Source organism: Neolamprologus multifasciatus, chromosome 17, assembly GCF_963576455.1.
Source record: "Neolamprologus multifasciatus chromosome 17, fNeoMul1.2, whole genome shotgun sequence".
In the NCBI taxonomy this organism is placed as follows: Eukaryota; Metazoa; Chordata; class Actinopteri; order Cichliformes; family Cichlidae; genus Neolamprologus; species Neolamprologus multifasciatus.
The window spans coordinates 36576132-36598782 of NC_140455.1; the positions used below are offsets into that span (position 1 = coordinate 36576132).

The following is a 22651-nucleotide window of genomic DNA, read 5'->3' on the forward strand; positions in this document are numbered from 1 at the left end:
AGGTCAATAAAGCTTAGCATGTCGATATTGACAGAGTAACGGAATACATGTACCGCCGTTACGTATTTAAAATACAAAATATGAGTAACTGTATTCAGTTACAGTTACCGTTTAAAAAGGTGGTATTTAGAATACAGTTACTTTGTTGAAATAAATGGATTACACGGCGGTACTTCCAGGTTTCATATTGTGGCGGGTCAGGACTGTTTGGGTTTTGTCTGACAGCTACGTTCTGTTGTTCCAGGCGGCAGCGTTACGGTTGCCATGGTTACAGGGTGACGCTCTCTCGCTGCGTGTTTCCTGGGTGAGAGAGCGCCTGTTGTTGTTGTGCTAAGCTAATAGGCAGAATGCTACAGGTATAGCTCTAAAGAATGTAGCATCATAGGCAGTGTAGTCCGTGCTGCAGGGAGAATGGACTGCCATACACGTTATGTGTCTGTGAGCGAGGGAGGGAGAAAAAGGAAAAGTACGAGCTGTCATCGAGCAAAAACGGGAGCTGGAAGCATGTAAATATAATAATAACCACTGCAGCCAAGAAGAGAGCCTGACGAGCCCAGTTGTAAGTAAGCTACTAAGACTCGACTGTACACCGTGTTCGTGTTTTCCTCTGAAACAATAAGTTCTGTTGGAGCAGCCTTTCAACGCCTCTCTCTGTCTCTGCTAGCAAAGTTGACCCAGACAACAAAGTAAAGCTAGTTTTCAGCTACGAGCCGACACAGAACCTGACGTATTAGCCAGAGGTCCCTTTACTACGGTTCGGAGCCGCGGACCTTCAGTAACAGTAATAAATCACAGCAATAGTACATTCATGTAGTTGTAAACAGCATGATAATATATTAAGTAATCCAAAGTATTCAGAATACGTTACTCTCATTGAGTAACATAACGGAATACGTTACAGAATACATTTTGGGGCATGTATTCTGTAATCTGTAGTGGAATACATTTTAAAAGTAACCTTCCCAACACTGAAGCAGCAGAGAAACCTCTACCTCTGCGAGCAAAGAACAGGAAAGTGAGGCCCAACAAAAAATTGGACAATTGAAGATTGGAAAAATGGTTTGACGAGTCTCAGTTTCTGCTGCAATATTTGGATTGTCAGAAACATGTTGCAATGATGTTAGGGGTCTTTCCATGGCTCACCAAGTTAAAAGACCATACTATCTAAATATTGTTGCTTTTGTCATAAAGCTCAGAAACTGAACCTCAAACAGCCCTCAAGAGGCCTCCACAGTCGCGAGATCCCAGTTCAACAGAGCACATTTTGGGATCTGAGAGATTTGCATTATGAATTTGTAGCAGACAAATCTCCAGCAACTGTGTGATGCTGTCATGTCAATATGGATCAAAATCTATGAGAAATTCATGCAGCATCTTGTTGAATCTGTTCAATGAGGAATTAAGGCAAAAGCAGGCCCAACCTAAGAGTGCAAAGTTGTATCTAATAAGTGTCAAGTGAGTGTACTCGAACGATTTGCCTTCAGAGTTCATTTATTCACTAATAACTTCACTATGGCCAGCAGACATTTTTCTCATCTAATCAGATTATTTTCATGTCCAGGGTGCTGCACCACCTAATAATGGAAAAAGCTCAAGTAACTTAATTACAGCTAAGAAGTTTCAATAGCAATCAGCTGTGTCAGTATAGCACTCCAACGAGGCCTAATCACCTCTTATAAATCACTATGTATCGTGAGTGGAGCAGTGTGATGTATCATGGCGTCATACTGTATGGTTCAGAGCAAAACTACACGCACAAAGAGGGACTCCAGTCACGACAACAATAGCGGTCTTGCAGTATTACATCTAGGCGAGTGATGCGAATTGATTTTAGTCTGACCCAAAAGTAGTTTGTCCCATATTTTTGTCAGTACGGGACAAATCTGCTTCACATCCCTCGGCTGAATGCGCGTTACCGTCACAGGCAAAGACAGATGTGGCTTTGTTTGAGCAGTGCATATTAAGTTCATTTTGAATGACAGTAAAGGTCGGATAAACTCCCCTCCGCTAATCTTTGGATGGGATCCATGAACACACAATGGCAGAGGGTGATGCAGACATTTTCCTCAGCGCCCTGCGGCTCTGTAACACAGGACACCAGAGAGGCTTTGATTTCACGTCTCTGAAGATGGAAAAGGACGGAGGCTTGCACTCGTGGGGTTAGAACAGGAAGGGCGTGAGGATCCCAACACCACACTCGCCCCTTTAATTTAGTCTCTAACAATAGCACCACAGCACTATTCATCATGAACCATTTGCAAGGCTGATGAGACGCCGCGGTGACCACACCTCATGGAGCGATCTTCACTGCGGTTACGGGCGAAAAGGTTAAGTGCTGTGTAGAAGAAGCAGCTGAGAACAAGCAAAGCAAATATTTTAAGAACAGCCTCAGTATTAAAGCTTTCGATTTTCCTTGCAGCAGATACTTTGAGCCCTGTGGAGCTTAAACAGAAACCATTCAGGTTTAACCACTTAATGCATAGTGCATCATATTTGATAGAGTTTTTGAGCCTTTACATCATCACTGGAATTTCATCACTGGGGCAGAGATTTCATGGCTCAGGCTTTAAAGTGATATTCATGGTTGCACAGCCAGTTGATAGTGGTTTGGGCCATTCTTTTCTTTAATTATTAAGACTTGTGTTAGGACTATATTCAGAAGAAGAGCCTTTCCACCCACAGAGATTTATATTTGGTGGTATAGCTCTAGCTCATGTCTCTTGAAACATTCCTGTGCATTTGTGGGCATGTATAAAAAGCCTAAGATAATAACTGAGTACTGTATGTCATTTAAAGGAGGAAAAGCTGGAAAAAGGTGGGTTGCAAAGTGGCTTGCTAATAATTGCTAATGCAAAAACCCACCTAAAGATCAGTATTTGCAATCTTTACTTGTTTATTTTGTTTATTTTCTCACATTTGAAAACTTTTAGTTTAACCCTTTAAGACCTACCATAGAACCAAGTCCGCCAGAGCTTATATTATATTTTTACATGCTGTGGAGCCATTTTTTGGGAGCATTTCATGTTGATATACATCAATACAACCATTATAGCCCAAATTTTAATAATATGTCTGCATTAAGTGCATAGTAATTACATAAATTACAAAAAAGTGCAATAAACTACAAAAAAATTGAAAATCGTTTTTGTTTTTTTAACATATATTTCTAGTTAGAGAAATTTAAGAGGCTTATCCCTCAAAACTGTAAATACAAAAAAGTTGCACAAAATAGTTTCCCACCACAGGAAATTTATTTTGAGTGTCTTCATAGTTTTATTTTTGAAATACACCAATTTTTATATACTGCAGGAAAAACGAAAATAAATATTATAATGCAAATTTGCAAAAAAACAGCATATGCATCAAAATAAACTATTTCCAGCAGTGCAATATGAGTCCTAAGTCCTTTTTGCAAAGCTATATGTGGAAGGAAACTGTGACTTAGGACAAGCTGATGGCATAAGATGTAAGTACAACTCCTCTGGTTTCACATGCAAAAAAAAAAATTTTCGCTAGCTTACGTGGTTGCAGAGCTACCGGGATTTAAAAATAGTTACGCAAAACAGAGCGTGCCCGCTGCGACCGGCTTTAAAGGGTTAATGTGCTAAAACAGATCTCAGGATACTGATGGAAAAGTCACCAGTATCATTAAGGGGGCAAATTTTGCTGATATGTTTCACTACACTTTACTCGTCATGTCTCCCTGCTGCTCTATAAAACAAAGTGACTTTCATTTAATTAGGGGTTTATTTGTGCCGTTTAGTTTCAGTATCAGTTAAGTTTATTTATATAAATGGACACAGTTATGCTAATAATGGCTATAGGCTGAAACGCATCGCTGATTTAGCTAGAAGCTCCCTACAATGTCATAGACTGACTAACTATGCAATAAACAATGATTTGTGGAACAATCTTTGATGTGATGGTCGACCTCTATCCCCCTCTGTTATTCCATATGAGCTTATCAGCTGTCATGATTTGCACAACCACAGCAAAGAGCCACAGTGGAGCCTTGTAAGGACAGTATTGATCCTGGTCAGGGTTTTTTAGGCTCTGACAATCTGTAGTTTCACATAAGCATATAAATTTGGTATCGATAATTAAGAAAACTGTTGCAGTAATATCCACTTCTAATGTCTTCCAAGAGGCATGCACACATACATGCATGCAGAGTAAAACTCTGCAGTTTTTGGAGTTGAATGACAGAAAAGCAGAAAGATGCTACTGCCCAAAAAATGTGGGAAGGCAGAGGGTGGAATAAATCAAATAGAGCTGAAAGTGGCCCTGAATATTAAGCAGTAAGCTGAACCTCAGCTGATAACGCACCCTGAGAAGCAAAAAAACCCCCGAAATACTTCATGGATTCATCATGAAATTTTCAAGGAGCTGCTAATCTCCAGAGAGAGAGAGAGAGGTTGTGAAAAGCGAGGAGGAAAATAATCGGTGATGAGTCACGCACCGGCTGAGGACAGCGGCGGCTGTCCGAGTACATGAGCAGAGAATGGATGTGGATGTGTGGAGGCTGAGGGGAGTCAGAGGTGTGCGCTAAAAATAGTTCAGCAGAAGAAATAAGCGTGGCCACTCGACAAACTCATCTTCCTGTGACACAGTCATTTCCTTTTATGGCTCCTCTTTACCTTTGTATATGGCAAGGAAAGACTGGCACAGAACATTGGCTTCCTTCACTCCAGAAATACATCATTTGTAGTAATATTAGTAAAATCTGTGTAGGTGTGTGTCAGGTGAATAGGAACACGGGGGAGGGTTGGATTCTGAGGCCGCCAGATGGCCTTAAGAAGGCGCAAACAGAAAAGGTGAATAGCACAGTCATTCTTTTCCTTTCTGAGGACAAAAAGCAGCTCTGGGCAGGAGATGCAGCACATTCAGAAGGAGAGGAAGTGGAGGACGATAGAGAAAGACCAGCTGAGTGTGGGCATGCTAAGGGAATTCACTTTCATTGACATTTTAATGAAGCTTCAGAGATGGTAGAGGATGAGGCATCCGAGGGACTGATTATGTCTACCTGTGGTCTGAATAGTCCTGCTCCTTACTGTAGCTGAAACTCAAACATGCAGTTAAGACTTTCAGAGGGTTTTGACTTTATTCTTAATGACCTCGTTTCACACATACGTGACGAGAAGTTTAGTCACGTTGAAAGTTTGTGAAAAGCACCATCAATTCAGCAGCTTGCAATACTCAATATCAGTGAGTTCTCAAGGAGACAAACCACTTCCAGTTCACCCACAGCAGCCCACTGTGGGCCTACATGCAGTCCAGCTTTGCCAGCAAAAAAATAATCAAGCTGGATATCTATACTGATACGGACTGGGTAAAGTGTTAGGAACAAAAGATGCCACATCACTTGATGGAAATGAGTATTATTAACCTACAGCAGGGGTGTCCAACTCCAGGCCTCGAGGGCCGGTGTCCTGCAGGTTTTAGATGTGTCCTTGATCCAACACAGCTGATTTAAATGCTAAATTAGCTCAACATGTCTTGAAGTTCTCCAGAGGCCTGGTAATGAACAAATCATTTGATTCAGGTGACCCAGGGTGAGATCTAAAACCTGCAGGACTCCGGCCCTCGAGGCCTGGAGTTGGACACCTCTGACCTACAGAGAGCTGAATTCAAAGACACCCTAAAAATCAAAGTGGAAAAAATATGCCCATTTTGCAGCAACTCAAAATGATAGATGTAGTAGTTTTCATAGCTCCCACACGGTTGACCTGACAATGTCTGGGTCTCCTCACAGATCTAAACCAGCACATCACTGAGCGTTTGATTGGTTAAGTCCCTTCTGTGACTCTGTCCAGCTCTCATAGAGGAACTTCTGGCAATTACACACAGCATTTAAAAAATTGAAAACTAAAGGTATATCATTCCTTTGCCTTCATAGTAGATGTTAAAGAAATACTTGTGCGATATTGATGTCTCGCCTCCACCATCTGGCCACTGCTGCTTACCCAGTTTGCAAATGACAGCACCAACACAAGCTGATCGTACCCATTTCTGCAATAACACGGCTTCATTTTTGGAAAATGGGAGGAAGTACCGATGAGTCATCTACTTATATAAAGTCTGAACCAAAGCATTTTATTAAGTGACATAGCAACATCTCTGGAGCCATATAGCCACCATGCCTAAAACATGTTTTTACGCTAGCAGCATACGCTAAACATGAATTCTGCAACAATAACCTGAGTGAGTCATTCTTCCTTTGTTGCCCTGACTATACTCATCAGCCGCTGTGCACAGAGTTATCAGGGCATGCAGGGTCAACAATTTCCTTTCACACAGCAAACACTCAACTTGCACACTTAATTACTTTGGAAAGGCATGTTCAGATAAATACGCAGCCTTACTGTAGCGTTCTCAGCTTTCTGAATAAAAGAAAAATACTTCCTGCCCATTTTAAAAGGTAATTAACGTCCTCACCTTTAACCTGCAATCCGTCCAATGAGTGTCCAACTTTAGGAAAGAACCAAGTGGAGATCCTGCTGATAATCTGATACCTGTCGGCTACGTAACGGCATCCAAATCCAATCATGCAATTGTGTCCGGATGCATCTTTTTTTCTCTCTCGAGCATTGATCAGCTGATCCTGATCAAAGAGAAGATCACAAACTGTCGTTTCTTTCCGTTGGCTTCTGCCTGGAAAATGTCTATAATGCGTGAAAGAGTCGAATGCTAGTGTTTTAAAATCGCCTCAATCAGGGCAATCACTAAAGAACAACCTGACTCTTGGCAATCACTTGCTTTTTTTCTTTCATTTGGACATTTTGTTCCTTGCCATCTGCTAAGAGCCCAAGATTCACCTCTTTTTGCTCTGTTTTGGTCTCCACATATGAAATTGTGCATTAAGGTGCCGTACTCATTTTCTACTTCAATCAGATTCTGGGAACAACAGTGCAGACTTATTAACCCTCTAAGACCTACCATAGAACCAAGTCCACCAGAGCTTATATTATATGTTTACATGCTGTGGAGCCATTTTTGGGAGGATTTTAAGTTGCTATACATCAATACAACCATTACAGCCTAGATTTTAATAATATGTATGCATTAAGTGCGTAGTAATTACATAAATTGCAAAAAAGTGCAATAAACTACAAAAAAATTGAAAATCGTTTTTGTTTTTTTAACATATATTTCTAGTTAGAGAAATTTAAGAGGCTTATCCCTCAAAACTGTAAATACAAAAAAGTTGCACAAAATAGTTTCCCACCACAGGAAATTTATTTTGAGTGTCTTCATAGTTTTATTTTTGAAATACACCAATTTTTATACACTGCAGGAAAAACAAAAATAAATATTATAATGCAAATTTGCAAAAAAGCAGCATATGCATCAAAATAAACTATTTCCAGCAGTGCAATATGAGTCCTAAGCATCCCAGAAATGACACAGAAAGTCATAAAGTCAAAGATAACTTTTAAAAACACCAGTATAGGCTCATTGAGGCCCGGACGGTAAAAAACTACATTTCCGCAAAAATGACGTCACTTCCGGTTTCGGGCAGGTCATGGCGGACATGTGATAGTTTGCGCTGACGTCTAATCCAATGTAGGAAGTGTTATGAACAGCTGATCGGATCGGCAAAGCGTGTTTCTGGAATATTATGTTTTTGTTGCTGCAAGTGCTTTTTATGCAGTTTTTGCAAAACTATATGTGGAAGGAAACTGTGACCGAGGACAAGCTGATGGCATAAGATGTAAGTACAACTCCTCCGGTTTCATATGCAAAAAAATTATTGCGCTAGCTTACGTGGTTGCAGAGCTACCGGGATTTAAAAGTAGTTACGCAAAACAGAGCGTGCCTGCTCTGACCGACTTTAAAGGGTTAATCTAACATACTGTGAGAAATTAAAGTCATGTATTATTTACTGGACGTTCCTGCTGTCTGGTGACCTTGATAACTTTTTTTAAGCACCTGACCTCGGCTGCATGTTCGTGAGCACCTACTTGACTTTTCACCTAAACACAGAGAGGACTGGCTTGCTGAGCAAATAAGCCCCATTTAAAAGAATAAAGCCTTGAAGTTTGATCAACTCTTATGTAACATATTCAAGTGCATAAAAGTCACTTAGCGCTTTGCACAGCACATCACTCACACTCTAAAAGCCATTTGGGAACCTTTTCAGATCTCTTATCTAAAACCAGTCAAATCTACTTCCGACCCACGGATTAGAGCACTTGTTCTGGGGCAAAATGCATGCTATGAGTCACACCATATGGCTGCTCACCAGGTCCGGCACGGAGAAAGCAATCAGGAGGAGTCAAATATCCAGTCAGCTTCACAGCTTTGGGCTCTGTCAGCTGTCAAAGGCTGAGGATGTGCCTGGAAGCTCGAGCAGCAGGACAGGCAATTTGCGCTCTTCTGCTTCTGCACCCTCGGAAATAGCTCGACGGTGCGATGTGAGGAGGTACACACAAACATCGTTGATGGATGTCAAATAACTGGTGAGTTATTTGATCACTCTCCAGGTATTTCATTTCACCCAGCAGGAATCACAAGCAGTTGATTTTGGGAGCAGCATGGCCACCGCACTGTGCCATGTTTACCAGGTTTGTTTCAAAATCAGATCACACTTATATTATTGTAAGTGTTACAACATCTAATCCATATTTTTTTTCTACAAAAAGAAAAAAACAATACCAAATAATCTTTTTACAGTAGTTTTTCACAGAGTCCAACACAGTAGTGTCTTGTTTTTGTGGCCTCGTCTCCCCTGTCCGCCCTCTGAATGTCTGTTTACATCTCCAGACCATACATCAGGTCCTCTTCTTGGCATTGAATGTGGTAAGCAAGTGGTATTTCAGAAGCAGACACATTTTAGCTCACTCCTTTGTTTTTGTTCTGCTGTCTGGCTGTCAGACAGGCCAGTGAGAGGAGGGGAAGGCGGCGTGTTTGAGGAGTGACGAGACGAGAGTTTTTACGAGCTGGCGCTTCACACGCCTTGAAGTTAACTTTCCGAAAGAATTTCCAGAGAAGTTTCAAAGCACATTTCCCTCTGTTAACGTGAATGCTATCAGTGAAAGCCCGCCTTGTTTATTAGTAATTACTGGCAGCACAGCAGAAGGAACAGAGCACACGATCAGCTTATGAAGATGACAAGGGCAATAATACTAGTAAACATCATTTTAGTACTAACTTTGCTTTTTATATGAGGACTGAAACATTTATGCTACACTAGGCTGAAGTCACAACAATGATCACCTCAAGGCGCTTTATATTGTAAGGTTAACACCCTACGATTATACACCAACAACCAGATGACCCCTATGAGCAAGCACTTGGCAACAGTGGGAAGGAAAAACTCCCTTTTCACAAGAAGAAAGCTCTGGCAGGATGAGACTCAAGGAGGAGGACAGGACAACAGACACCTATGAAGAGAAGCCAGTGTGGGAGAAATCTGCTCTCTCTTTCTAGTCCCTGCCAGTTCTCCCACTCCAGCCTTTTGGATCAGTTGAAGGCTTCTCAGGGAGTTTCTTTCAGGACCGCCTGATAATAATGAATTACAATAGCACAGTCTAGAAGCAATAAATGCATGAACTAGTTTTCACCGTTTCACTCTGAGACTTTCCAAATTTTGAAAGAAAGGCAGGAACATATCAGAAATTACTTCAGGATTCCTCACAGTGTTACTGGGGATTAGGGATGAGTACCGGTATCCGGTGCCATGATGGCACCGGTTCTGCAGCAGCCGTTCTTCTCTGCGTGAGTAGCTTAATGTTGTTCGTGTGTAATTTACGTTGAGTAGGCTAACCACGTTATTACATTAATGCATGTAAGGTGAACTAGCAAACACCGTCATAGCTACATGCAGCTGTCTTCTTGTTTGATGGCAGATACTCCCTTCACCCTGGCCAAAAAGGCTAAAATGACCAAAGAAAAAGTGGAAAACAGTTAAACATGAGAGGTTTTTGGACAAAGTTTTTGTTTTTTCCATTGTTTAAGCTGCTTCAGGCCAAGAGTGATACCATATATGCCCCATAGCTGCAGAAAAGGCTAACATTGTTATCTTTTTACAAAAAAACAGCTGAACATGAGAGGTTTTTGGACCAATTTTGTGTTCTCCATTCTTTAAGCACCGGTTTGAGCACCGTTTAAGCACCGGCACCGTTTCAAAAGTACCGGTTTGGCACCGGTATCAGATAAAACCTAAACGATACCCATCCCTACTGGGGATACCATATTTCTAAAACTTTAGGGTTGAGTACAGTAACCTCACTTTTATCTAAACTTAGCGACATGGATAGAAAAAGCTGAGTATCATTGGCATAGCAATGAAAATGTACGATACGCCTTTTAATAATACTGCCTAAGGCACAGGTGTCAAACTCCAGGCCTCGAGGGCCGGAGTCCTGCAGGTTTTAGATGTGTCCTTGATCCAAAACAGCTGATTTAAATGGCTAAATGACCTCCTCAACATGTCTTGAAGTTCTCCAGAGGCCTGGTAATGAACTAATCTTCTGATTCATGTGTGTTGACCCAGGGTGAGATCTAAATCTCTCTAAATCTCTTTAAAATACCAGAATAGGGAGGATGGAGCAGGTTTAAGTTTATTAGATTGATCAGTTTTGCTGAACTATGAAATATTTTGGGTGCAGTGTAGTTTTTGCATACAGGTATAACAGAATAGCTTTAGTGTTTTGTTTTTTTTTGTTTTTTTTTAACTTGAGTATGAACAAAAAGCAGCAAGATATTTAAAAAAAAAACAGTTTTATTGATTAAAAAACACACTATCGGATTCATATCGGTATCGGCAGATATTCAAATTTATGATATCGGTATCGGACATAAAAAGGTGGTATCGTGCCATCTCTAGTTTCAACAGTATGTCTTGGTTTTGCACATGATGAAATCTGTCCGAGGGTTTTTTTAAAAAACAGAATATTTTTGTTAATTGAGTGAATTTTTTTTGTTTTTTGTTGACCTGCAATACAAAATAAATAATTCTATATTAGTCATTTAATTGTTTAAAATTATATAAGCACTTTGTTGTAGTGTGAATGAGCATAAATGTGAATACTGATTAATGCCGTTATAACTGCTGGCTAATCCATTCTAGTCTCATTTATTTGAGGGCAGCTTTAATGGCCTGTATTTGTATAGCGCTTTACTTTACTCAGTCCCTAAGGACCCCAAAGCGCTTTACACATCCTGTCATCCACACATTCACACACTGGTGATGGCAGCTACATTGTAGCCACAGCCACCCTGGGGCGCACTGACAGAGGCGAGGCTGCCGGACACTGGCGCCACCGGGCCCTCTGACCACCACCAGTAGGCAACGGGTGAAGTGTCTTGCCCAAGGACACAACGACCGAGACTGTCCGAGCCGGGGCTCAAACCGGCAACCTTCCGATTACAAGGTGAACTCCCAACTCTTGAGCCACGATGGTAAGGCTCAATAAATGTTAATATGAACAGACACAATCCCAGGCAAAGGTCCTCTCTGTAATATTCTAAAATTTATTATAACTAACAATCTGTCAGCGTGTGCAACAAAGAGCCTGGAAGTCATTTCTGCTGCGAGTCCTCTCTCTATACAATAGAACTGTTGAAAGATGGCGAGGCAGCAGAGAAAGTGCCTCTACGCTCAGATATTGACTGATGTTCTCTGCAGTGTTAAACATAATAATCTGCTGCCGTGTTTTTCCTAATACAACTTGATGTGCTGCAGTCTGACAAAACTACTGAAAAGCCTGCTGCAGAGGAGCTAAGAGAGCTCACAGCATCTGCTATTTGTGTGTGTTCTTTTGTATTTGTGTGTGTGTGTTTGTATAGTAGGGACTAAGTTAAAGGCACAGCGATTGGATAAATGGGTCTTATTTTCTCACTCCACTCCGCCCTACGTCTGCTGAGTCAATAAACCAAAAGACTGCAAACTGCTAGAAGAGCCAGACTTAACACACTCAGCTCTTTATTGGAGCTCGATCTCTCTGCAGGAGTCCAAGTCAGACCCTCACAGGGAGCCTCGAACCCCATCAAACAATTTTGAGACACCCCAGAGGTCTGCTGCTGATCATTCGGAATAATCACAGCTAAGGTGAAGATAACACCGGTACTGCTGTCCAAAGTAAAGATGAAACACTGACACCCGACATTTTTTTCCAAGTTAAACTAAGTATCAGAAATCTAAAGCTGTTAATGTGTTTGGAATCAGAAGGAACATTTAACACTCAAGGAGGTTTTCGTTGGTTGAATTGATAGCAATTTGAACAAACAAACAAAAATGCAGCACAAAGATGGAATTTAGTGATTGAACACACTTCAGGTAGGTTAAAGACTGAACTGAGGGTTCACAACCTTGTGTTTCAAAGCTTTTAGCTAAACTGCATTGATAAGAGATTTACGAAGTTCACAGCACGGCTCCAAAACAACATATTAAATCTGCTTAACGTTGTTATTTTGCTTTTCCTCCCTGTTACACTGTGCGCGCAGGGGGAGTGTAATTTATTGCCGAAATGCAGATGTTTCCCACTGAGAAGCAAACTGATTGATCTGATAGCATCTGCCAGTTTCCAGTGAACGCCTATGTTTAGATGAGAGCCGCTCATTGCTGAAAGGATCACCAGGGCTACGCGAAGCATCAGATGTGGCAACAATGGCTGTTGTCATGCTGTGCTCTGTTTTTGTGCATTCAAATAAAGCAAAAGGGAGACATGCTGGTGACACGAGGATCAGGCAAATACAAAGCTGCAGCTGTCCACGTGAAGATCAAATGTCCACGTGAGAGAGGAAGAAACCTTTCATTGAGCAAGTGGCTTTGTCACCAGAAGGAGCATCAATCTCATTGTTCTCAAGCTTGTTACAATTTTCTGTTCTTCTACACTTTAGACAACAACTTAGGAGACGAGCACTCCACCAAAACTCTGGAAAAGGCCTGTGAGAAAGTTCTATAGCTCAGTCCTCGCTGAAATATTCCCCTTATCAGACTCCTCGAGAAGTTTTTCACAGACAGTCTGAAAGGATGAAACCAACTGACTTCAGTGAGCTGTGACTTCTCTTTCAGAGTTATAATGAGCTGCAGTTGTACTGATATCTTGAGTAAACCACTGACTGGCCAGAATGACATAATGTATGTTGTTCTCAGCTGACTCCAATACACCATCAACTGCACTTTGATTTGAGTACAAATGACAAATGCTAACCCACTCAATAAGAATCAGTGCAAATAGAAACCACATTCACACAGGCCCAGAGAACAGAGCAACCTCTGGTCGCTGAGGAACAATCTCTGACAAGTTGCTAAAGGTTGTTGGAGGTAGCTGTGGAACTGATTTTTAAACCCCATTCGATAGGTCTAGAGCCTGGTTAGTGACCTGTGGTTACTAGGGTTACTAAGTGTATACTCTGCAACTGGCTGGCATGTGGTTGCTGGAGGTTGCTGGTAGCCACTAGAGTGTAAAGAGGTATATGTAAGTAAGTAAACTTTATTTATATAGCACCTTTCACAGACATATGTCACAAAGTGCTTTACAAGGTAAAAACATAATACTGTCATAAAATACACCATGAAAACGTTGGTCTAATTAAAAGCTTTTTGAAATAAAAATGTCTTTAGCTGCTTTTTGAAGGTCTCCACTGAGTCCAAACCCCGTAGAAATAGGGGAAGTGCATTCCACAATCTGGGTGCAACAGCTTGTAAAGATCGGTCCCCTCTGGTTTTAAAACGAGTGTGGGGGACCACTAAAAGGTTTTGGTTACGAGTGGAGGTATCAGATCAGCAATGTAGGGGGGATCCTGTCTCTGTAATGCTCTAAAAGTTAAAACTAGAATTTTAAAATGGAACCTGAATCTGATTGGTAGCCAGTGCAGCGACTTTAAAACAGGGGTCATATGAGCACCCTTGTTCGAGCGGGTCAGTAGCCTCGCTGCAGAGTTTTGAACAACCTGTAGGCGGGCTAGCCCTTTCATGTTTAGACAAGTAAACAGGCTGTTACAGTAGTCAAGTCTTGTAGTCTTGTATATGGTGCTGAATCAAAAACCGGCTCAGCTCACCAAGCAGAAAGTTTTAATAATGCAACGCAAACTGGAAACAGAAAGTTTGCCTACAAAGTTAAAGTTGCACCCAAGCCCCAGTGTTTTCTCTTTGTGTTGGTTGCAGTGTTAAGGCCCAACATTTTCTCTGCAGGTGATTCATAAAGCTAAATGCTCCATTCCTGCAGACACCTGGAAACTGCACGGAGGTTGCAGACGTAACTGTTGCAATCTGCTGACGGAAGCAAATACAGGGAGATTTTGGTGCATTGGAGGAAACCTCCAGCAACCACTCGCCAACTATTCAGGGAATATGGATTTTTCCAAAGAGGTCACTGACCGGCCTCTATTTCATTTGAGCCACTGTTTGTTCCAAACACAGATGTGTTAGCATGGCTGCAGACTTTGCAGCCTAGTCTTATGGCAAGGCGAGAAATAATCACAAAATTGCTTAAAGAGGTTTTTTTCTTTAAAGTTTGGACAACTTTAGTTTTAAAACTAAAAGACACATTTTTGTGCCTTTACCACTTAGGTTCTCATGAGTAAAAATATAAATAAGTCCTGAGTGTCTGAAGGCTTCTATTGAAACTGTTGTGACAGCTGTGACTTGCGATTCATTGGGACATAAAGATTGCATGGTCATGACTTTCTATCCAGGCACAGGACTCAGTATATTACATCTTGCAAGCATTTCACAAACTGCTGTGAAATATTTTTTTTTGTACTATTTTATCTGTTTCCATCAGCTTTTTCACACGTATTTTGACAGTTGTGTGACTGTCAAAATACGTGTGAAACACTGCAGGAAATAATCAGCAGTAACTGTTTGCAGCTGTTGGAAAAGTTATCAATGAGGTGCTTTTGTTTTGTTTTTTTCTTGGAGAAAATGAGCAGTGACATGTTCATACATTACAGACAGAAGCCGGAACATTAATCTTATTTCCAGAAGTTTGAATGTGAATGACAAGCCAGCGTCTGCAAAACAGAAAGTCGCAGTAAAAGACGGGAACTGCAGCAGTGTGATTGACATGGACAGATGTCAGCTCCCTGATATATATATTTTTTTGCAGGGGGGGATAAAACTTGATGAAATGATGAGCTTCCAGCACCAACATCACACTTTTTAGTTCATGGAAAGAAGCAGCAGATTCAAGCTTCAAGGTATGTTTTGAAGAAGAACCCAGACTTACGTCAGATGCCATCATCCTCACTGACGTGCTTCAGAGCTGCACTCCTTCCAGCTGGAGGCTGTGAGCTCCTCAGTTGTTATACGTCTCAGTGCAGCACTTGAATTGACCTCCAACGACATTTTAATGGCCTCCTTTAACACAGAGGAGATCCCGCCAAGGCCTGTTTTCTAACATCTGATTGCTACATAGAAGCAATCAGGCTTGATTTGCCGCCAACGGGAAACACATGGTCTGTTTTATTGCCGAGAAAACGTACACGGTGCCAGCTGAGCGTGAGTGGCTGCAGCTTATGGAGGAAAGCTGAAAGCAGATGATAATGACTCAACTTGCTTATCTGCGGGGATGAAGGCTTTTAAGCCAGACCGATAACAACCACCTACTGCATTGGTGACGATGCAAACAAAGTCAGTATGATTTTTACAGCAAGCATAAAAATCCTGAAGGGACGATGGAGGGAAAACACTGGAAAGCACCAACTATGGAGACACAATATGGCAACTTTAATGAGGCGGAAGGAGATTTATGCACCGAGTCCTGTGGTGAAGTTGTTGAATATATTAGTTTGAGCCACTCGAAGAACTAAAAGTGTGCGCACAGTAAAACAGTTCTTTGTTAGAGCTCGAATGTACACAAACACACACAAACACACACTGATGTTTACCTGACTTTCCCACCCCGGCTCTGCCGAAGACGGCCAGCTTCACCTCCGGGCTTTTGGCCATGACAGCAGCTGTGACGAGAGAAGCTCAGCGAGCCAGTCAGTGATCTCCGAGGTCAGCCCCGAACATCCTCCATCCAGGAAGCAGCGTCTGAGGAGACCAGGTAATGCGTCTACGTTTAGCTCCACTGCAGATTTCACGAAACATTTCCACCATCAGAAGTGAGTCACAGAGAAAGTAGGGATGCAATGATACCAATTTTTTCAAACCGATACAATACCGATACTTGGATCTGAGTACTTGCCGATACAGAGTACAAAAACCGATACTTCTACCACACACACACAAATGCAGACAAGTTTTATTTTATTCTCTGCCGATAAAAAATAAAATCTTAATAAAAATGACCACAAAAAAAAAAAAATTTTCTTCGCTTTTCCAAAACCTGAGTTAAAGTTGGCTGTTCCACACTGCTGACATTTTGTTTAGCCTAGCTACAGCAGCCTCCAGTTTCTCAATTTTTATCTGGAGCTGCCAGTCTCACTCGCCTAACCCTGTGCCTGTTTAGCGCGGGATGTCCCCCTAGTGGCCAATCTAAAAAACTACAACAGAAATGACAAGCCACCCTCTGATTAATGAAATAAGTTGGTATCGGTTCATGGTATCGGTTAACTTTTACGAGTATGAGTACACACACATTTTACACTATCGGCCCCGATACCCAATACCAGTATCGGTATCAGTGCATCCCTAAGAGAAAGTGTTCAAGGAAGCAAGCAGAAGTAGCAGACTATGACTGAGTGTAATTAAAAGGAAATAAATAGTTTTAGCAAATAAAATGAAATAATTCATACGTCAGTGTCACATCACTACTTGCAAATAAATATAAAAACTTGATTTTATGTGGACAAGGTTGCATAGATAACATGAAGATTGTGATGCTAGCAGCTCTTTTAAGAAGATGGCCACAAATTCAGGACCAAAGCATTTTCTTTCTTCCTTATTTATTGCAATTTTTGGTACTGAAAGGATCAAGTTCAGTCTAAAAATGAGTTCATTGTGCACAGGTTAAAGAAAATATCAGTAGAAAGGCTGATTCACTTACTCAAAAAATGAATGAAACGATGTGAAAACATGTCAGCTCTCAGTGGAAAAGAATCCTGCCGGATTTCTACACTGATATGGACTTTGTAATGTGTTAGAAATGAAAAGATGCCACATCGTTTGATGGAAATGAAAATGATCAACATGCAGAGAGAGGGCTGAATTCAAAAGTCAAAGTGAAAGTGAAAAAAAGGAGAATACCAGCTTTAAAACACTTTATTAATCCATCAGCAGTCACTGAGGATGAAATGCACACTGCAACCTTCCTGCAGCTGTCATCAGTCTATAGAGCTTTAATCATCTGAAGGTGATGGCCCTCACACACCTCTCACTGTACCTCCACAGGAGAGAACAGAGGCTTTCATTTCCAACAACATAGTGAAGTGAATGTTGGACAGTCACATCCATCTTTTTTTAGGCTGTTGATCTACCCAGGCTATGTTTTTTATGTTGGTGCATGAAAAATGTGAAGTGAAAAAGACAGGAGAGAGTGGGGGAGAACACCGAGATCTGAAATCATCCATTGAAAAAGAAAACAGCAGCACAGCCAGATTAAACAGCCACACGCCCGTCTGTTTAATAAGAAAACAAGCAGCTGTGGCGCTGTCTCTCCTGGTGATTGACTCTAAACTTCTGGCCTGATCACTCTGTTTTTCTCCTGGATTCCACTCGGACCTTTAACCTGAGAACAAACAGATACTGACAAAGCTTTAATTCAAATCTTAGCTTGATGACTTCACAGCAATCCTGGAACAAACTAGCAGGAGACTGGTGCGTTTCCCATTAGCACCAATGCTGACAGAGAGAATGTAACACCCCAGGTTTATGTGGGGAGTCATGCTGTGTTTGGCTGGGCAGCTGCAGCTAAAGATAACTTAGTTTAGCGACGACATGTGCAGAAAAACATACAGCTTAGTCACAAATCTACTTAGGAAGCAAAGTCGTCGACATTATCTGTTTGCAAATCCTTTATTCTAACGTGCTGCAGTGCAGAGGTGCAGCTTGTCAACCACAAGCCACAGTTAAAGGTGCAGCAGGTGGGAAGGTGCTACCTTTATTTTTCAGCCTGACTGTCTTTGGACACTTCAACACATGGACACTGAAGTAATCACTATTCTGTATACCTGCCACCCGTGCAATGATACTCAAAGTAAGATCTTGGCTTGCTGTAGGAACCAACATCTCCAGCTCTCACAGTCACCTGATGCCAGTGATCAGGAGGAGCGACGCCTCAGTTAATCCTGCTGTGTGTTAGTCAGCTTTGATACAACATGAGGTGAAAGTGACAGTCTCCCCAGTTACTCAAAGGTCAGACTGTGCCATGCTCAGAGAAAGTGTAATAAGCCAAGAGCTACATCTCAGACTCTACGGGCCTCAGTTAGCATGTTGAATGTTAAAGTCCATGACAGTAGAATTAGAAAAACACTGAGCAAGTGTGGCTTTTTTGGAAGGTTTTACAGAACATAGGGTCAGAACATGTAAACACAGCTTAGGTTTGCAAAGTTCGATCTGAACAAATCATAAGACTTATGGATGGCAATAGTGGCAATAATTCAATTCAATTCAATTTTATTTATACAGCGTTAAATCACAGCAACAAAAACCTCAAGGCGCTTTATATTGTAAGGTAGATGCTACAATAATACACACAAAAAAAATTAAGTTATTTTTTAATAACTTAATTTTTAATTTATTTTAATTTTAAAAAAATTAAAAAAATTTAAATCAATTAATTAAAAAAAATTAAATTAAAATTAATTAAAAAATTTAAAATTTAAAATTTTTTTTTTAAATTAATTAATTAAAAAAAAAAATACATAAAACCCAACAATCATATGGCCAACCCAACAATCAACCAACAATCAACCAACAATCAACCAACAATCAACCAACAACCCAACAATCAAAGCAAGCACTTTGGCGACAGTGGGAAGGAAAAACTCCCTTTTAACAGGAAGAAACCTCCAACAGAACCAGGCTCAGGGAGGGGCGGGGCCATCTGCTGTGATTGGTTGGGGTGAGAGAAGGAAGACAGGATAAAGACATGCTGTGGAAGAGAGACAGAGGTTAATAACAGATATGATTTAATGCAGAGAGGTCTGTTAATACATAGTGAGTGAAGAAGAAACACCTAGTGCATCATGGGAATCCCCAGCAGCCTACGTCTATTGCAGCATAACTAAGGGAGGATTCAGGGTCACCTGGTCCAGCCCTAACTATATGCTTTAGCAAAAAGGAAAGTTTGAAGCTTAATCTTGAAAGTAGAGATAGTGTCTGTCTCCTGAATCCAAACTGGAAGCTGGTTCCACAGAAGAGGGGCCTGAAAACTGAAGGCTCTCCCTCCCATTCTACTTTTAAATACTCTAGGAACAACAAGTAGGCCTGCAGAGCGAGAGCGAAGTGCTCTAATAGGGTGATATGGTACTACAAGGTACTGTAATAATATTGCACAGCACCACAATTAGCAAGAAACACAAAGATCTCATGCCAGGTGTCCAGCACGGTGGTGGAGGGGTGATGATTTGAGACAAGACCTGGGCACCTTGCAGTCCCCGAGCCACCCACGAACTCCTCCGTACACCAAGCATACGAGAGTCAAATGTGTGGCCAACAGCTAAACCCCGGATCATGCAATACGACAATGATCCCAAGCAGAGCAGCAAATCTACAACAGAATGATGTTGAACAGGCAGATGTCAAGAGACAACAGTAATTTGTTCTGCGAATTATTTTTAAATGTACACTCTAATTTAACACCACGTAACTTTGCCGTTCAATAATTAAGACAGCCATTTATAGCGTGCTGAAGTTTGTCAGCCAGGTTTTTGAACAGATTTATCGTCAGTCACCGTTGTGTACATTACATGAAGTGCAGACGATCCGTCTGGACTTCTCGCTCTTTGTTGGCTGAAATGAGCTACAGCAGGAAAATGAGAGAAAGCTGAAACCGGATCACACGTTCGTGTGCCCAGTTAAATAAAAGCTGTGCTTGGTTAATATGTTGCTGGCACTGACACACACCCAACTTCACACTGGCTGAAATTATTAAGTGGCCAGCATCCAGTTTTCTTCTTTACTCCAGGCAGACGCTTAAACACACACATATGTTTTAAACTAACCTTTTCCCCTTCATAGCAACACACATATGTCTATATATGGTGTGACGGCGTGCCGCTCTGCGTGACCCAAGTGCAGATCGATCATCCGTCTACGTCTCCTACTCGGCGGGTGGTGTCACGGCTGCTGCCAGCATCTTTAAATATTAGTTTCGGTCATTGCTGATGTGGCTCCGATAACCAAACAGCAGTCAAAGCAGTGAGTAAAGCTGCTGCTGTAATAGCAATAATGACATTGTGTTCTGTCCTCCCGGCTAAGTTTGTGGTGTTTGGCAGTTTCGAGGACAAAGATGAATCACTGGGTTTGTCCCTGAGTGGCATTCTCCTGCTGTTCATGTTTGAAATGTGTCATTACATCTCCAACCAATATTAATATCACTGCCTCGGTGATGCAACATTGACCCTTTATTTCCTGAGTGCTTAGAATGAAACTGCCACATTTAAACTGAGTCCTTAAGGCTGGGTCTAAAATCAAGTCATAGACTCCCATGTCTTTAAGACAGAGGAAACATGTTTACAACCTGGTTTAAGACAAACAGTATAGGGGTAAATTTTTCACATGAACCACCCAATTAAATGCTATTAAGGCTTAAAGTTCTGATTAAGTGTGTGGCTGCTTTTAGAGACAGTTCAGTTCATCTTGTTTAGTCTTTGTTTTAAAGGACACTCTGAGCAGTTAGCTGGTTAGTTGCTCCAGTAAACAACGTGTCGACAAAGCACTCACATCAAGGCTTTAAAACGGGACAAACCAGTGGGTGACACTACTGTAGCTGTCGCGCTGACCTAGTGGGTGTGGCTGTTGCTCTTCTCTTCCTCCTCCTGCCCACTACCTGCTCTGTGCTGCTGCTTGTGCATGGCCGCTGATTAGACCTTGTGCAATCTACAACAAGGTAGACACATTTTGTGTATTTAAGAACCACAGTTTATTTCATCTTCGTTGTTTGAAATTACTCAGCTCTGTGATTAAAAACCAATGAATGTAAAACTAACTTAAACTGGGTTAAACGATAGTTTAGACAAAAGTATTTAGCTTTAGCTATGTTAAATGGCTTTACTGAAGTGTATATATTTTTGTTATTTCATTTGTATTCTGTATAATGCACTTAATTTATCTGAATGATTAATGAAATGTTCTTTATTTTTTGTGTTGAAAGGTTTTTCAGCTACCTATCTATCTACCTACCTATCAGCTATCAAACTAGCTGTTCAAAATAAAGTGAGTGAAATTCAAAGTCTGGTCTTTTTCAGGTGTGGGCACCTCACACACAGAGAACACTTGACAGTAGCGACATCCATCTGTTTTTCAATCTATGTTGATAACATGGTCGTCCTATGTATAATAAATGGTGGAACCACAGTCTCTCCCCTCTGTCTATCCGACGCAGTAGGAAGCAAACACATGGCATTGAAGACGAGCGATCTAACCGAGGTTTTGTTTGTGAAACTGACAGCACGTACGCTTATCAGTGTAATCACAATCAAACGGCACTTAGATCCCACCTGCTAAACAAGCTCTGTAGAATATCAGATATGAAATAACACTAGAAACTTATTTTGGATACTCTGTTGCTCACAGGGTTTTACATAGTTGCACATATTTAAGTTGGGAGACTTTTTACAGTCTCATCCTGATCTCGCAGCAGGGATCTTTTGCATATTAGGTAAACACTATGATATGGAGCCATCAGATATGAAATGATACTAACAACCAAAAACAACTGCTGTCTGTTTACAGACTCATTGCTTCCTTAGTTTGCTGTGTACCATAATATACCGCTCAACAAATTAAAGGAAGTTTAGCATCAAATCAGTTAAATCTCTCGGAGTAGCAGAGGAGTTGTTAATCAGTTTCAGTTGCTTTGATGTTAATGAAATGACTAACAGGTACACGAGAGGGGCAACAATGAGAAAACTCCCAAAAAAGGAATGGTCTTATAGGTGTTGGACATCGACATTTTTCCCATGGAGAGACCTACAAACCTCTACATGCTGTGCAACCACACCCTGCAGTGCCCTGGCTGCCATTAGTTATCAGAATAAAACTCTTGGGCCCGTTGTCAGAGCCCATGCCGGTGCAGTGGGTCCTGGATTCCTCGTGGTGCGCAACAATGCCCAGCTTCGTGTTCCTAGAGCAGAGGTAGGCAACTCCAGGCCTCGAGTGCCGGGTCCTGCAGGTTTTAGATGTGTCCTTGATCCAGTACAGCTGATTCATCTTGATGCATTCTCAATCATCCAGGTAAGTAAATCTCCAAAAGTTGATTCTGTTCATCTGGATGTAGAGTTTTGTGGGAGAAACGTTTCGTCACTCATCCAAGTGACATGAGAATTTGCATAATTAAGATTAAGGAACTGACCTCCCAGCCCATTGTTCCTTTAGTGGGCTGGTTTCAGTCATTATGCAAATGTACTGTTTATAAGGTTGGGGAAACCTGCAGTCAGCTGAGACTGAAGAAGTCACTTGGATGAGTGACGAAACATTTCTCCCACAAAATGCTACGTCCAGATGAACAGAATCAACTTTTGGAGATACAGCTGATTCAAATTGCTAAATGACCTCCTCAGCATGTCTTGAAGTTCTCCAGAGGCCTGGTAACGA

The 22651-nt window shown here is 41.4% G+C and overlaps 1 protein-coding gene across 2 annotated transcripts in view; it reads right to left on the reverse strand.

The window, feature by feature from the left end:
* The window catches only part of rerg (RAS-like, estrogen-regulated, growth inhibitor), a 60352-nt gene that overhangs the window by 31854 nt on the left and 5847 nt on the right, over positions 1–22651 (reverse strand). For both annotated transcript variants that reach the window (XM_085138589.1, XM_085138590.1), the window contains exon 2: positions 15838–15985. In XM_085138589.1, coding sequence (XP_084994715.1) covers positions 15838–15898 — 61 coding nt within the window. In that variant the 5' untranslated portion in view covers positions 15899–15985. The remainder of the gene's footprint in view (positions 1–15837; positions 15986–22651) is intronic.